The sequence below is a fragment of the Grammomys surdaster genome, unplaced genomic scaffold (assembly GCF_004785775.1).
Source record: "Grammomys surdaster isolate TR1022 unplaced genomic scaffold, NIH_TR_1.0 125429, whole genome shotgun sequence".
Lineage (NCBI taxonomy): Eukaryota > Metazoa > Chordata > Mammalia > Rodentia > Muridae > Grammomys > Grammomys surdaster.
Genome location: NW_021620296.1, coordinates 286,167 through 303,537, shown reverse-complemented (window position 1 = coordinate 303,537; position 17,371 = coordinate 286,167). Strand labels below are relative to the sequence as shown.

Genomic DNA, 17,371 nt, shown 5'->3' with positions numbered 1-17,371 from the left:
GCTAGCCAGAGAAAGTTTTTAGAGAAGCAAGAGAGCGCTGCTAGGAGAACTGTGTCCAGCTGAACCAGAGCAAGCGAGCGTGGATTAGCTGTCTGGAGGTCTCCAGAGAAAGCAGATCGGAAAAACAGAGAGCAGAGCAGAGTGCAGCCTGGAAAGCCGTCTAAGTTCTGAGTCTTGTTTCCGCAGCTCCCAGACACCCCTTTTCTCAGAACCCCTCTCCAAGCAGGGGCTGGTCCTCCACATGTGGCATTTTCTAATTGTCATCTCATTTAATCTTACTGGCTCGTTCATAAAACCTAATTATAAACAATTAGCTGATTTCAGTTTGTTTTGCAACATTGTTACACTTGGCGAGGCCTGCTCAAGGATTGCCCCGCACGCAGAGGCAAGAACTCTGCACAGATCTCTAAAATCAGACCCCCAGTGATTTAAAATCGGACCTCCCAAACAAAAGCAAGCTGCCACATAATTACTTAGACTTGTTTGGAAGTTACAGGTAAAGATCAGGAGCTGTGATCTACCGTTGGTAGAATGGGGCTTATGTTTGATACAGTTTTGTTCCTCCGTCCTCCGCTGTGACCTGCATGTGGCAGCCCATTCATGATGCTCCCTCTCGGACAAGGGGTAAGTTAGGGCTGTTGGGGACAGAGCAACAAGATTCATTTCTCACCACTGTTCTAAGAGAGTCTAAGAACTTTGGATATACAATTTTAGAATTGGCTTTGTTTAGATTTTTTGAGACAGGGGTTTCTCTGTGTAGCCCTGGCTGTCCTGGAACTTACTCTGTAGACAAGGCTGGCCTCGAACTCAGAAATCTACCTGCCTCTGCCTCCCAAGTGCTGGGATTAAAGGCGTGCGCCACCAGCGCCCGGCTTTAAAGGGTTTTTTAATGGCAGCTCCACATTAGTTTTAAAAGGATTCTGATAGTACTTGGGGTACACTTTTCTTTCACAATCTTTCACTGGGAAATGAGGCAGGAGGGTCCAGAGTCCTAATATGTACATTTATCTAAGACATTTCGCAGTGTAGGGGTGAACCAGGGTCCTCCACAGTTACCTACACATAGCACATATTCACATAAACAGACACACAGACACATAGAGAAAATTAAAACACAAGCCTGGCTACATAGCCCAGGGCTAAAGGTCAGAGGAGGGCAGACTGGGAGCTCACTGGTCATCCAGTGGAACCAAAATGGCCAACTTCAGGTTCAGTGAGGGCCCCATGTACAAGGAATACAGTAGAGGGTGTCTTACACACACACACACACACACACACACACACGCACCCCACTCAAAAAATGTTTTCTGTTCTCACTTAGCAACTTCAGTTGAACAGCAGCTGAAGCATATCTCCCTTCTGAAGGGGTCCATGCTTACCTTGGCAAACACGCTTGTGTGCATGCAGCCTGCACAGTGGTCTCACTGCTACTTCTGAAGGGCATTCTATAGCATCTCCCTTTAGTAATTAAAATTTAACCTACCAGCCATCAAGATAACTGTAGCAACTTGCTGCCAAGCCTGATCCTGAGTTCAACTGAGGAAAGAGAACTCTTGTCATTGTCTTCTGACATCCACCCACTCACACACAAACAATAAAAGCAATAAAAATTTTACAAAATTGATCTGTCTCATGAGTACCACAAAAAGTGAATTATCCTAGGATGTTGTACATTTTTAAAAATCAACTAATGGCAGGAGCCTAGAAAGATGATTTAGTGGTCTTAAGAACACTGGCTATTCTTGCCGAGGACCTGAGGTCAGCTCCCAGCACCTGTGTCATGAACCTCACAAATGACAGAACTCCAGCTCCAAAGGATCCAATGCCTTCTTCAGGCTTCTGAGGGCAGCTCACTCCCAGCTCCCACAGCAGATACACATAGAGATGGACACATAGATAAAAAAAAACATAAGTAAAAAATCAAGTGTAGTCACTGGGCAGTGGTGGCGCACTTGGGAGGCAGAGGCAGGCGGATTTCTGAGTTCGAGGCCAGGCTGGTCTACAGACTGAGTTCCAGGATAGCCAGGGCTACACAGAGAAACCCTGTCTTGAAAAACAAACAAACAAACAAACAAATCAGTGTAGTCTATCATATTTATAGGCTAAAAATCTCACAGATGGAACTTGCTAAAAAGATTAGCAGATGTCCAGCCTCATGAACCATCAGAGAACAGAAGAATGAGAAAACATCCTTAACCTTATGAAGTAAGTACCACTGGGAAACCTAGTCATACCTGTAATCTCAAGATTCAGAAGACAGAGGCAGGAGGAGGAACTTGAGTTCAAGGTCAGCCTGGGCTACAGAGTTAGACCCTGCCTCAAGCATCTCCTGCCACAGAAAGGGTAGCACAGACTTGTGATCCTAGAACTGGGGAGGCTGAGGCAGAAGGCCACTCTGAAGTGAAACTGAACCATATAGTATATCATGCCCTAAACGCTAAAGCATTAAATAACATCTAAAAGACAAGACAGTGGCACAGCAGGCAGGACACTGGTGAACCTGCATGTAACTGATCAGACACAGTGGTGGAGGCCAGGTCTGCCAACGGCAGCACAGCCTACTGTCCCCTTACAGAGAGAAGCTGGAGGAGGGAACAGCCCTATGCAGTTGTGGTGTAGACTGAATGTTCTGGGTGGTTTTGTTTCCTTGTGGTGCTAGGAATGGAACAGAGGGCCTTGCCATACCAGACAGGTGCTCTGTCACTAGGCTACCTGCCCACAGAAACCCCGTGCCCAGTAGCAGCATGTTTGAAAGTGAGTCTTCATTAAGGGCTCATGAGGTCACGCGTGGAAAGTCTCATAACGAAGCCCCATGCCCTTGGAAGAGAAAGCCCAGGGAGAAGAGGTGCTTCAGCTCCCGAGATGCTTGCAGCCAAGCCTGCTGACCTGAGCGCCATCCCTGGAACCCACACGGAGCAAGGAAAGAACCAGCCTGTAAGCTGTCCTCTGACTGTGTGTGTGCCGAGGCACACGCGCAAATAAATAATAGGTGTCAAAAGAAAGCTGGTGGAAGACTAAATTAGTATAGCCATTATAGAAATCTGTAGAGCTTCCTCAAAAAAATTAAAAATAGAATTATCATATGACCAAGTTACTGGGCATCTAAAACAGCCCATACCCTACCACAGAGACACTTGAACCCATGTTCACAGTTCCTCTACTCATGATGGGAAGACGACGTAGGTGCCTGTCAACAGATACATACATGGAGAAGATAAGTGTGGTACAGGGCTGGAGAGATGGCTCAGGGGTTAAGAGCACTGGCTCTTGTTCTTTTAGAGGACCAGGGTTCAACTCTCAGCAGCCACATAGTGGCTAATGAACATCTAACTCCAGTTCCAAAAGACCCAGTACCTTTTCCAGGCACACATGTGGGGCATACAGGCAACCACTCAGACACATACAATAAAAAGTGAATAAAGGTGGCGCACGCCTTTAATCCCAGCACTTGGGAGGCAGAGGCAGGCGGATTTCTGGGTTCGAGAGTTCGAGGCTAGCCTGGTCTACAGAGTTCCAGGACAGCCAGGGCTACACAGAGAAACCCTGTCTCGAAAAACCAAAAAAAAAAAAAAAAAAAAAAGTGAATAAAGTTAGCCGGGCAGTGGTGGCACACGCCTTTAATCCCAGCACTTGGGAGGCAGAGGCAGGTGGATTTCTGAGTTTGGGGCCAGCCTGGTCTACAGAGTGAGTTCCAGGACAACCAGGGCTACACAGAGAAACCCTGTCTCGAAAAACCAAAAAAAAAAAAAAAAAAAAAAAAAAAAGAATAAAGTTAAAACTGAAAATTTTAAGAAGCCATACATATACACAATGGATTATTATTCAGCTGTAAAGAACAATACAATTGTGAATTTTGCAGGAAAATGGATAGCTCTGGAAAGGAGTGACAAACTCAGAAAAGCAAGGTTCAAGCCCTACAGTCCACATGTAGCAGGAGAGAGGGGACTGCAGAGCGAAGTATGTTCTGAGCTCACACGTGTGCCCACCCCTCCAAAACAGATAGATGTTAGTCTAAAAAAGAAAGACAAAAGGGTCTCTCTTCTTCCTATTCAGATCCTAGCTTGTAATGAAAGCTGGTGAGAGTGAAGTCTAAGCTCCAGAGAGGAGGTCAGGGAGGGCAGGACGCAGCAATGAGGAAGGATGGAAGGGGCGGAACCTGGGGTGAGGAGGCTGCAAGGGGGAAAGAAACCACAAAAACACACCATGTTCAAGAATGCCATTAATATCTAACATATGTTTATTTAAAATAAAATTTTTTTTTTTTTTCGAGACAGGGTTTCTCTGTATAGCCCGGGCTGTCCTGGAACTCACTCTGTAGACCAGGCTGGCCTCGAACTCAGAAATCCGCCTGCCTCTGCCTCCCGAGTGCTGGGATTAAAGGCGTGCGCCACCACCGCCCGGCTAAAATAAAAATTTTAAAGGGTCCCCTTGAGAAGGGGGTGGGGGGGTGTTGGGCAGGTAAGGCACCAGAGAACACCTGCCCCTGAGCATCTGGAAGCAGGAAGCAGCCATTACCAGGCCTGGAATCTACAGCTGCCTTCACTGGTGACTGTCAACCCCCATGACCTAGAGAAGCCTGTCAGACTGCTCAGATAGACTAAGATAAGTTACCTTTGCCACAGTGTGAGGTACAGAAACCTGTGTCTCCAGATAACCCATCAGCCATGGCTGTTTCCACCAGGGTGTCTGGAGTTGCCCCTCAGCAATTCCCAGACTTGGGGTCTCACTCTGATTAGGTAGCTCATTACTGCTGAGTCTGCATGCTTTTGCTGAGTGGAAGCTTTTTGGCTCCTGGCAACCAGGATTACCTTAAAATTTCAGAGCTTCTGTCGACTGAGTAGTCCCAAGAAAATGCAGCCAGCACAGTGTCCCTGGGGAGGACCCAGACCTTTCAATAGATGTTTAGAGAGACATGACTCAAACAGAGATCCAGGACCTGGAGCGTCCTCAGTCAGTCCTAAGAGATAATCTTAAGGAGTGGGGGAACAGACAGGACAATAACCTATGGCACACTGAAGAAACCAGAAGACAGAAAAACCTCCCATGTGCACGGGTCAGTGGAGTGTTGTGAAGATATCTATACTGCAAGAAGCAATCTGTAGATTCGATGTAATCTCCATCAAAATTCCATCATGAATCTTCACAGAAACAGAAAAAGTGCTTCTGAACTGTGCAGGTCTCTTCCTGGCCCTGAGGTTGGGGCAGGAAGATCAGGGGTTCAAAGTCATTCCTGACTACATGGTGAACTTGAGGCCAGCCTGGGACACCTGAAATATTGTCTCAAAATCCAGCCCCCGGGCTGCTGAGGTGGCTTCTGCAGCACTAGCCTATAGGCTAGTGTGACTTAAAAGTCATTACACATTTACTTCATTTGAAAAATCTTTCTGAAAAATGCTTTTAGATTTATGTGTACGAGTGTTCTGCCTGCTTGGATATATGCGTGTCACATGTGTGCCTGGTGCCCACAGAGGCTAGAAGTGCTGGATTTCCTGGAAGTGGCTCCGGATTCTCCACACAGCAGCACGGTCTTCGTCTCCAAGCCAAGCCGTATCTTAGTCTCCACTTCATTTGTAGCTTGACTTTCTAGTAAATAGCTCCCTTGTTTTTTTAGCTGCTGTATTGTTACATTTCTAACAATTTTTTATTTAGTGTACTGTGTGTGTGTATGTGTGTGTGTACATGATTGGAAATTAGAAGTTAACCTGGGGGAGTGGGTTCCAGGAAGTCAACTCAGGTCATCAGTCTTGGAAGCAAGTGCCTTTACCTGCTGAGCCACTGCCCCGATGATCCCGTTTTCCTGTCTTTAATCACACTTGACACAGCCTCTCATGTTCTGGAACACTCAGGAGAGCTGGCCCTCCACCTCATCTGGGCAGTACAATCGAGCTGACCCTGCTGTCGTGGGCGAGGGTGATCCAGGTCTGAGGGCATGAGAGGAAGAGAGCTGGCTCTGCCCTTTGCCAGCTGGGGTATTGGTTGAGCCAGGGCAGTGCTGGAGGGCTTGCCTTGGGGTGTGAATGCAGGAGAGCTGGTGAATGACCAACTCAGCCACCACCCAGGTCCAGATCCAGGGCTTTGATTTGGCCCAGCCCAGCATCCGTCTCATCTGTGAACTGCTGGGGCACATGAAGGGACCAGTCCTGCAGATCCAAAGCTGCAGGATCTCCATGTCACAGGGCAACAGCAGGATATCTGAGAAGTGCTGGTCTTGGTAAGTGTAGAAGCCAGAGGCCTCAAACCAGATCAATGATTCACTGCAATGAACATTGACAAGTAACGAAGTATGAACAAGAGGGTGGTATGCTGAGGGACACTGTGACACACTACAGCTTCCACAAGGACACTGTTTTCTTTTGGTGGGGAGGCTGCACGGGCAGAGGGCAGGTACGAAGGGAGGGGAGGGGAGGGGAGTAGGATTGGGGTGCATGATGTGAAATTCACAAAAAAAGAAAAAATTAAAAAAGAGAAACAAGGGGGCTGGTGAGATGGCTCAGCGGTTAAGAGCACTGACTGCTCTTCTAGAGGTCCTGAGTTCAAATCCCAGCAACCACATGGTGGCTCACAACCATCTGCAATGAGATCTGATGCCCTCATATGGGTGTCTGGAGACAGCGACAGTGTACTTACATATAATAAATAAATAAATAAATCTTAAAAAAAAAAAAAGAGAAACAAATTTGACAGGATAATAAAGATGAGAGGCCTTTAATCCCAGCACTTGGGAGGCAGAGGCAGGCGGATCTCTGTGAGTTCGAGGCCAGCCTGGTCTACAGAATGAGTTCCAGGATAGCCAGGGCTACACAGAGAAACCCTGTCTCGAAAAACCAAAAAAATTTAAAAATAAAATAAAATAAAATAAAGATGAGAGGCCTCACACGCTGGGGTGGAAAGTTGTTGATAGACTTGCAAGAGCCTGGTCCAGCCAGGAGAGATGACGTTGGCTCGACCTACTGCACTGACAGGAGATCAGGCTCCAGAGTCTGTGTCTTGGCATCAAAAGGCAGATGCTCGACTCCGTTATACAAGATACTAGAGTGTTTGCATATTCCCTTCACACATCTTCCCATGGAGTCCAGATTGGTTTTTATTTCTATGTGTGGGTGGGTATGCAAATCAACTGCAGGCACACACAGAGGCCACAGAGAATGCAGGATCCTTTGGACATGGAAGTACAGAGGAACAGCACAACATGAATGCTGGAACCAAACTAGAGTCTCTACAACAACCACAAGAGCCCCTAACCACTGAACCACCTCTCCAGGCCCGCTACGCACTTATGTGCATGCATGTTTTGTCTGTATGTGCGCCACGTGCATGCCTGGTGCCTATGAGGTCGAAGAGGATACTAGGTTCCCTGGGACTGAAGCTGCAGAGGACTGTGAGCCGTCAGGTGGGTGTTGGGAATCAAACCTTAGTTCTCAGCAAGAGCAATGACAGCTCCTTTTTTTTTTTTTTTCGAGACAGGGTTTCTCTGTGTAGCCCTGGCTGTCCTGGAACTCACTCTGTAGACCAGGCTGGCCTCGAACTCTCGAACTCAGAAATCCGCCTGCCTCTGCCTCCCAAGTGCTGGGATTAAAGGCGTGCGCCACACCGCCCAGTCGTCAGTTCTCTTCTTACACTGTTTTGGTCCCAAGGATTGAGCTCGGATCATGAGGCTTGGCAGCAAGCATCCTGACCTGCTGTCCCATTTTGCCAATCTGTTGAGTCTGAGGCTGCAGAGCCCCATAACAGAGTGTGGGGCTATGCTGTGAGGAGAAGGTCAGGCAAGCTGTGTTCCTCTCGAGTGGAAACAGCTAAGGACTGTAGCTTCCTCAGGACTCGGGTGATCTCCACGACTCTGAGGTTCTATCAGGAAAAGTTCAAAGAAGAAAAGGAAAACAGCCCCCAAGATCTCGAAAGCTACACACAAAGTGTCAGGGACCAATGTTCACAGTTATTTTAACAGATACAGAGTCATACTCTCTCCCTCCTCATTGTTATCATCATTATTTCATAGAGCCTAGCCTTAGTATGTAGCTCAGGCTGGCCTTGAACTACACTTTTTCCTGCCCCAGTATTCACGCCCAACTCAATGGCTAAAAAGCAGCAATACAAGTCGAGCCAGGCAGTCAGTAGCAGTGGTGTACAACTTGGATCCCAGCACTCAGGAGGCAGAGGCAGGAGGATTTCTTTGCTACACAGCAATATTCTGTCTTAAAATAAAAAACAAGACAAAATAAAACACAAAAACCTGGCTATGAAAAAGAACTGATGTTTTAAAATTTTATATAAAAAGGCAGGAGGCCAAATTTAGTGGTGCACGCCTTTAATCCCCGCACTTGAGAGGAAGAGGCCGGACAATCTCTGTGAGTTCAAAGCCAGCCTCATCTACACAGGGAGTTCTAGACCAGTCAGTGTCATATAACAAATCCTGTCTCAAAAAACAAACAAATGAATGAATAAGTAAACAAATAAATAAAAAGCAAGGGGGCTTGAGAGACAGCTCAGATTAAAAGCACTGGCTGCCCTTACAGAGGACCCAGGTTCAGTTCCTAATGCTCAAACAGTGGCGTACAACCATGCGTAATTCTAGTTGCAGGGAATCCAATGTCCTCTTCTAACTCTGCAGACATCATGCATGTATTCGGTATACATACATACATGCAGACAAAGCACACATACACATAAAATAAAAATAAATAAATCTTCAAAAAACAGCAACAGCCCAAAAGAGGTGGGGGTGGGGGGCATATAGCGAGAGTGGTTCAATGGGTAGAGGCCCTTCCTGAGTTTGAGCCCTCGAACCCACATGGCGGAAGGAGACTGCTAACTCTTGTAAACTGTACCCTGACCTCCATATGTGTTGTACATGTGCCACACGCATGCGTGCACACACTATAAAAAATAAATAATAAAAATTAACTTCTTAGCCTTAAAATAAGCACTCTTTGAAAACTGTTAAGCAGAGAGGAATGCCTGAATTCCTTTGTGAACACCGGCCACCTGGGGCCACCAGGACCTCACAGACTGGGGTTGTGCTGGGCCGTGGATGCCTGAGGGGCACACCCGAGCAAAGCTTGGCTCTTCAGGAGCCCTCCTTCCAGGACAGGACACAGCTACGTATTCCTTTAGTGGTGACAGTTCTTGGGGTCCACCTTTTCTCTCCTCAGAGCCTACCCTTCTAGCCTAGTGGTTCTCAACCTTCGAGTGCTTGGCCCTTCAGTATAGTTGGTGACCCTCAACCATTAAATTGTTTTCGTTGCTACTTCGTAACTGTAATGTGTCTACTGTTATGAATCATCATATAGATATCTGGTATTCCACCCACGGGTTGTTTTAGGCTCTCTTCATCGACATTTTACCAAGTGCCAAGTACCAGACATTATGAGAATTCAACATACAACAAGGCCCCTCTTAGACACTAACCAAAGGGCCTTACAGGAAAGATGCTCCTGGCCTGGCTCCAATCTCCTCTACGGAGCAGCTTCTATTCTCTACACACCAGACTACATTCTAAAACCTAGGAGACACTGGGGCCACCACTGACTGACTGGTGCTCAGAGAACAGGATAAAGAAAGGGTAGGGGCTGTGAGGGAGGGAAGATATGTTAGATATATAATATAGACATGTAGGGGCTGGAAGGATGGCTCAGCGGTTAAGAGCACTGACTGCTCTTCCAGAGGTCCTGAGTTCAATTCCCAGCAACCACATGGTGGCTCATATCCATCTGTAATGGGATCTGATGCCCTCTTCTGGTGTGTCTGAAGATAGCTACAGTGTACTTGTATAAATAATAATAAATTTAAAAATATATAGATATGTAGGAAAACCCGGGGCTGTTGTGTGGAATCCCGGCTGGGGGTGGGGCAGATGCACTTGCTCCTGCAAGGCTGATGACTTGAGTTCACTCCTCAGAAGCCACTGCAGAAGGTGACAACAGGCTCTGCAGTGCTGTCCTCTGATCATCGCATGCACAGCATAGCATGTTCGTGTGCACACATACCACACACACATCCTAATAAAAGATACATTTTAAAAAGTGGGGAGGAAAGATCTGGCAGCACAGAAGCACTCCTAACTCTCCAGAAAGAGGCTATACAACCAGTTAGCATTCCACACTGAGCAGGGAAGTTTGTATTTGCCTGTTACAAAGCCCTGGGCTCAGCAGAAGTGTGGATGCGTGGTTGGCTTGTTTGTAGACAAGGTCTCAAGTATTTCAGATTGGTCTCAATATGTAACCAAGGTGTGCACTGCCACACGAGGTCTATACACGGCTGGCGATCGAACTCAGGGCTCCTTGCATGTGTACCAGAGGCACATGCTCTTATCAGCTGAGCTGCACTCCCAACCCCATGATTTTCTACAGTCTACCTCAGTATACTCATCTCACTGTAGGGCTACAGAGAGCACACTGTCAGACCCTAAGGCGTCCTCCTCACCTCAAAACAGACCCTTCCAATAAAGCCTCGCCTCCATAAGAATCCAGTGCTTTTCCTATTTCCTAATCATCCCGGTAGGTGTAAACATAGTAAGCTGCCTTGTCAGGCAGATCTCAGCAACTCTGACTGGCTGACATTGGATTTGGGGACATGGGACAGGTGGTCTGAAAACCGCTTTGTTTGCTTTTCCCTATGGAAACTGTAATGGTGGCTGGGGAGACGACTCGGCCTTGAAGAGCACTGGCTGCTCTTGCAGATCTGGGTTCCATTCCCAGGATCCACACAGCGGCTCACACCTGTCTGCAATTGCAGCTCCAGGGGCTCAGATGCCTTCTTCTGACTTATACAGAGACCAGACACATACTTAATATACACACATTCATGCAGGCAACACACCCATGAATTTAAAAATAAATCTTTAAAAAATTCCAGGACTTCTTCCTTTCCTGGGAACACCTTTTTCCCTGGCTCCTGGGACTTTTAGAAGGTCTGTCCCTTCCCCACCTGGCTTCACACAGCATGCCAACCCTTTCCTTACAGCTTAGCCACAATTTATGTGTGTGTGTGCTCCTTTCTCTGTCCCAAACCCCCAAGCTCACGATGTTGGAAGCAAGGACAATGTCAGCACCCAAGTACAGTGCCCTGCACATAGTAAGTAGCAACAGGTATTAATCAAGATCATCTTAAAAATGGGTCTTGGGACTGGCAAGATGGTCAGTGGTTAAGGACACTGGCTATTCTTGCTGAAGACCTGGGCTCAGTTTCTAGAACTCACAGCCATTTGTACCTCCAGTTCTAAGGAATCTGATAACCTTTCTGACCCTCTTGGGCACCAGGACTGTGTATGCAAGACACGAAACATGTAGGTAAGATACTCATACATGTAAAATAAAATTATCTTTAAAATTTTTAATTAAAAGATAATAAAAATGGGGGCTGGAGAGATGGCTCAGTGGTTAAGAGCACTGACTGCTCTTCCAGAGATCCTGAGTTCAATTCCCAGCCACATGGTGGCTCACAACCATCTGTAATGAGATCTGATTGCCCTCTTCTGGTGTGTCTGAAGACAGCTACAATATATTCATATATAATAAATAAAAAAATCTTAAAAAAAATAATAAAAATGGGTTGTGAAGTCAGATGTGGTGGCGCACGCCTTTAATCCCAGCACTCAGGAGGCAGAGCAGGTGGATCTCTGAGTTTGAGGGCAGCCTGGTCTATAGAGTGAAGCTCTGTTCAGAAAAAAAAAAAGGGGGGGTCTTTTTCAGAGACTGGAAGGATGGCTCAGTCAGTCAGCGAAGTGGCTGCCTTGAGTTCCCTAGAATCTGTATATATAACACCTGTCGTGGTATAATGTCATCTTTAACCCTCATGCTGTGTATGTGTGTGTTGGGGGGAGAAGGTCAGGTAGAGAGAGAAGGATGCCAGGAACTCCAGCTAATCTCTCATTTCTGGGCTCAGTGAGATCCTGTCTTTAAAATACAATAATAACGCACAGCAAGGCACACGCCTTTATCCCAGCACTCGAGAGCCAGAGGCAGAAGGATCTCTGTGAGTTCAAGGCCAGCCTGGTCTCAGAGGGAGTTCCAAGACAGCCAGGGCTACACAGAGAAACCCTGTCTTGAAAACAACAAAGGAGGCAGGGTGTGGGCACCAGATGCCAGCTCCTCAGGGAGCCTTTGCATGGACTACATGCATTCTTGGCTTCTTCCCCGACTGCATCGCTAGAGCGGCAATTCTGTAGTCACTCCAAGTATACAGAAACCTGAGGCAGGGAGAAAGTCCAAATCCCAATCTGATCTCATAAACCACAGGCTGGAAGGAAAGAACTGACTTTCTCAAGCCTCTGAAATCCGCATTCCATAAATAGATGTAAATAAAAACCAGAGCGTGATCGAGGAAGACATCTGATCGCGACCTCTTACCTCAACACACACATGCACAACTCGGACAGCATGCATATGTGCACATACACACAAAGCCACATATATTACACACACATACATGAAAGAAAAAAATGTAAAATGAATCCCTGATGGCTAGTGCGGTGGCACACAGAACCCTATGTTCAAATCCTGAGCATCACATGAGCTGGGTGTGGCGGTGCACGCCATCCTAGCCTCGGGGAGGCTGAAGTAGATCATCTTGGGCTATATATTGTGCTGTGTGGTGAGTTTCAGGTTAGCCTGGGAAACATGAGGTCCTCTCCCAAATAAACAAACAAACAGACAAATAAATATAAAGAAAGAGAATCCCTGGCATGTGGTTAGTGGGCGGCATATACCTCTCATCCCAGCACTCTGGATGATCGGGAGTTCAAGGTTATCTTCTGTTTGGTTGTTTTATTTTGAGTCCCTGGGTGGTTCAAGATAGGGTTTCTCTGTGTGGTGGCCCTAGCTGTCCTGGCACTCAGATATCCTCTCAAGGTTATCTTTTAATAGTGAGTTTGAGGCAAGCTGGGGTTGGTGGTGAGGTGCACTGGAGATAGCTTAGTGGTTAGGTGCACTTTCTATTCTTCCAAAGAACTTGAGTTCCCTACTCACACGTCGGGAGCACACACCTATACACAATAAAATAAATAAATAAAATAAAATAAAATAAAATAAAATCTTTAAAAAGATGAGTGTTCTCTATCCACCCAGCCCCCCTTTTCCGTTTCTGAAAGTTCTCAATGGACCCCTCATCAGATCATTCTAGTACAGCTCTTCAGTCCCTTCCCTTCAACTGTGTGTGTCTTGCAAACTTGCGGTCTTTGCTCTACCCCGCCCCCACGCGCCCGCCAATAATCACTTATCCTTCCAATGTCTCGTGCTCCTAGGGCCAGGCTTTCACCCCCATAACTCTGACGCCGCCTTTCCTCACGAAGTCACCCTTTAGTCCGGGACAAGTTCTTGTATCCTTCATTCCCTCAGACCACTCCGCCTGTCCATCACTCCAAGTCAGCTGCACCTGTCCCCATCCTCATCCCGCCTCCGCCCCTTCCCTTCCTGCCCGGGAGCCGCACCTGGCCTGAGCCTCGTCCAGGCTCTGGTCGGTGATGGCCATGATCTGCTGCAGGACGTCGCTCGTGTCATGGCCCAGTGGCGCTGTGGGCGGCGGGCGGCGCGGGGTGGGCGGTGGCGGCACGGGACGCAGAGGGGCGGCCATGGGCTACGGGCCGAGCGAGCGCGGAGGGAGAGGTCCGGCCGGGGAGCTCTAGCGCTGGCGCAGCAGCCAACCGCCGCAGCCCACCGCCGCAGCCCCAGGGGCCACGCCTCCTTCAAGCCCACCGGCCAATCGCCGCTGCGCACTGCCCACGGAAACGCCCTTTTCATCAATCTTCGCAGTGCACCGCCCTCTCCCTCGCGACGCGCCCCAAACAGCCTTCTCAACGGCTGCTGAGGGTTGAGGGTTGTCTAGAAAACAGGGATTCTCTTCTGATCCTCCCACCCCCGGGATACGCCCCCTGTGGGCGCCGTCACCAATCAGCACCATGCACTGTTCCCTCCCCAGCGACTCTCTAGAAACTTGCTTTCTCAACTGCCAGTAAGAACCCGGTTGGGGGTTGCCATGGTAACGACTACAGCCGGCATCTGCTTAAGTCCGGGGCACTTTATGGCCCCCTGCCCCCTCACAGGCCCTCACCCCTGGCGTGTTCCAGTGCCTCTGCCTTCTCTCTGGTCCTGGATCTGCTTAGGTTATCACTTCTCCACAGGGCCCAGGTTCTTCACAGCCATCCACATCTGAGTTTCCTTCCTCAGAGGCCTGCATCCTCACCGCTCGCTCCCCATCTTCACACTTCCCTTCCTCAGAACTTTTCAAAAATTTGTGGGTTTTATGCGGGTGACATAAACCTCTAACCTCAGCATCAGGGAGGTGGGTCTCTGTGAACTCGAGACCAGCCTGGTCTGCATAGTTTCCGGACAGCCAGGGCTATCCAGACCTTGTTTCAAAAATAACGAGACAAAGTCTCATAAAGGCCATGCTGAACTCAAGCTTGTTATGTAACGAAGGTTGACTGAATTTGCTATGATTGGAGCATGATTTCAAACTTTCTTCTACCTCTACCTCCTAAGTGCGGGAATAAATGGTGTTTGCCACAGGGCTGTTTGCGTGGTGAATCCAGGGCAGCATGCCTACCAGACAAAACCCTACCAATCCAACTACATCTGCACCTTAAGTTTTCAACTTCTTGAGACAGTCAGTGCTTCATATAGTCTCAACTGACATCAAATTCACTACTAACTGATCCCTTCCCCTTCCCCTCACTGCCCCAGTTAATGCCTCAGAGCTGTGGCTCCTCCTCGTAGCCCCCACAGCTCCTCAGAACCCCCACTCCCCAGTCCTGCCTCTTTCTCAAGACCTCCCACACCGGCATCCCAGGCTCCACAGCATTTCCCCTCCTTCCCAGTCCCTCACATCTGGAGTTCTCCCCAGCAGCCCTGAGGGTGTTCCACTCTTCCTCAGAACTCCTCCAACCTCAAGAGCATCAGTGTCCCCATCAGGTGACTTTTTCTGGGGGAACCCCTCCAGGTTAACCTGACTAAAGAAACAATTTCAGTCAAGTTCAGTTTTGTGAACCAGAGGCTTTATTGAGGTCCCTCGCGGGTACATGGGCAGCTACAGCACTGGAATGTGTCCTTAACTCCCCTCCCCCACCATCACTATGGGTTGATAACCTTCATTGTGGAGAGCACTCCCATCCAAATGGCCTGTGTGTCTACAAAAGCGTATTCGTGGTCCAAATTGGTGAGGTCATGCATGAATGAACACAACTTTTGATTCAACATGGCAGTGACCACATCCAGCCTGAGGGATAGCTGCTATACAACTGTTTCCCATAAGTCCTGGCCCCTCAGGCACAGTCTCCTTTGGCTGGTCACCAGAATCATGTTACAACTGTATGGACCTTCTATGCCCGTCCAAGCTCTGAATAAAGATGCAGAGACATATTTATTTAAAAATACCTAGGCCTGCCAGGCAGTGGTGGCACACACCTTTAATCCCAGCACTTGGGAGGCAGAAGCAGGCGGATTTCTGAGTTTGAGAGTTCGAGGCCAGCCTGGTCTACAGAGTGAGTTCAGGACAGCTAGGATACACAAAGAAACCCTGTCTCGAAAAACCAAAAAAAAAAAAAAAAAAAACCAAAAAACCAAAAAACCAAAAACCCTAGGCCTTAGAGCTCAGCTGGTTCCCAATAACTTGTACAAGTTCTACTAACCCACTAACCCACTTATATTATCCTATGTCTGCCTCACGGCTTGTTACTTCTCTGTGTTGGGCTTCTAGAGTCTGACTCTTTCAAATCTCTTCCTGGAAGTCCCACCTACCATCTCCCGCCTCACTGCAGGCTTCCGCTATCAGCTTCTGAAACCAGTCAGAATAGGAGAGAGGGAGTGTTTACAAAATCAGCATCTGAATGATACAAAGACATTCTTTACTCAGTGCACAGAGAGATTACCCTACACTATCTCTCTAACCCTTTCTATTTCCAAACTTTTATCAGGCTGAGGGGCAGATGAAAAATGTAGATTTGTGTACATGGCAGGAAGGAAGCTAGAACCCAGTACTTTTCTCAGCTGGAGAAGTCAACTCTATGTGACCTCAACTTGTTCTTTTAAAAATTTTGTTGGGCTGGAGAGATGGCACAGCAGTTAAGAACACTGACTGAGTTCAATTCCCAGCAACCACATGGTGTCTCACAACCATCTGTACAGTGTATTCATATACAAAAAATTAATAATTCTTTAAAAAAATTTTGTCATCCTGTGTGTGCGCGCACACACGTGTGCATTTGCACACCATAGCACAAGTGTGGAGATCAGAGAATAATTTTCAAGACTTGACTCTCTGCTACCATACGGATCCAGGGATTGAATTCTTGTTGCCAGGCTTGACAGGAGTGCTTTTATCTGCTGGGCTACTTAGACACATTCATTCCTTCCAATTCCAGGATCCCAGGTCTAGCAAATGCTAGCACATGGCTAAAAAATGAAGACTTTGCAGAATACCAATCCTTGGGTGTACCCCAAGACAGAGAACTCTCAGAGGACTTTTGTGTCTCTTGTTTGGGATTCCTCAAATAGAGAAAAAAAGAACAGACATCCCTCTCCAGGGTCACAGAGCTCCCAGAATGTTTGCTCAAAGACGGAATTCAGGTGAAGGTTTGGTAAAGAGTCACTGGGAAGTCAGTCATCTTCCTTTTGTTGTTACTGAAAAGGAAACTCAAGCGGCGTGTGTATGGGGGGAGGGGGAGACCTCACAGGGGACCCAGCAAGAAACTCAAATGTGTAAGCACAAGGGAAACCCTAGGCTTGGTCCCAGCCACACAGACAGTAATAGAAGCCTTGAAGGTGGCCCAGTGTGCCTTGTACATACCAGAGGTCAGACAGCAGCCTAGCACTACACAGGCCTGATAGGAGGGAGGGAGTGGGGGGAGTGAGAAGAGTTAAGTTCCAGTGGCCTAAGAGAGACAAAAACTGGATGCCACCCAGCAGAGGAGTCAAGAAGGAAAAGCCGGGCTGAGCGCTTGCTCCTCAGTGTGAAGACCAGAGTCCAGAACCTCAAAAATCCACATAATTTCAGGGGCAGAGGTGGAGTGATGGAGTAACTCCTGCCTTACAAGCTGCCCAGGAGACTAGCTGTATTGGTAGCTCTGGATTTGACGGAGACTCTGCTACGTTGACTAAGGTGGCCCTGCCTTCAGGGGTGACTTCTGACACATCTCCAGTCTCCACATGCAACAGAGGTGCAAGTACATTTGTGCACGGCGAGCCACTCTCCTTTAATACAGCTCTCAGGATGCAGAGGCAGGCTGACCTCTGAGTTAGAGGCCAGCCTTCTACAGAGTGAGTTAGAGGCCAGCCAGGGCTACACAGTGAGTCCCTGTGTCAAAGATACAGACAAAAAGCATATGGCTAATACGTGGGAAAGAAAAACAAAACATAAAGGCTGACAAGATAAACCCCTCAAC

At 47.9% G+C, this 17,371-nt stretch overlaps 1 protein-coding gene across 1 annotated transcript in view; it reads right to left on the bottom strand.

Annotated features, from left to right (window-relative positions):
- The window catches only part of Pbx4 (PBX homeobox 4), a 35,594-nt gene extending 21,946 nt beyond the window's left edge, over positions 1-13,648 (bottom strand). The window contains exon 1 of the mRNA XM_028786148.1: positions 13,424-13,648. Coding sequence (XP_028641981.1) covers positions 13,424-13,566 — 143 coding nt within the window. The 5' untranslated portion in view covers positions 13,567-13,648. The remainder of the gene's footprint in view (positions 1-13,423) is intronic.
- Between the last annotated feature and the right edge of the window lie 3,723 nt (positions 13,649-17,371).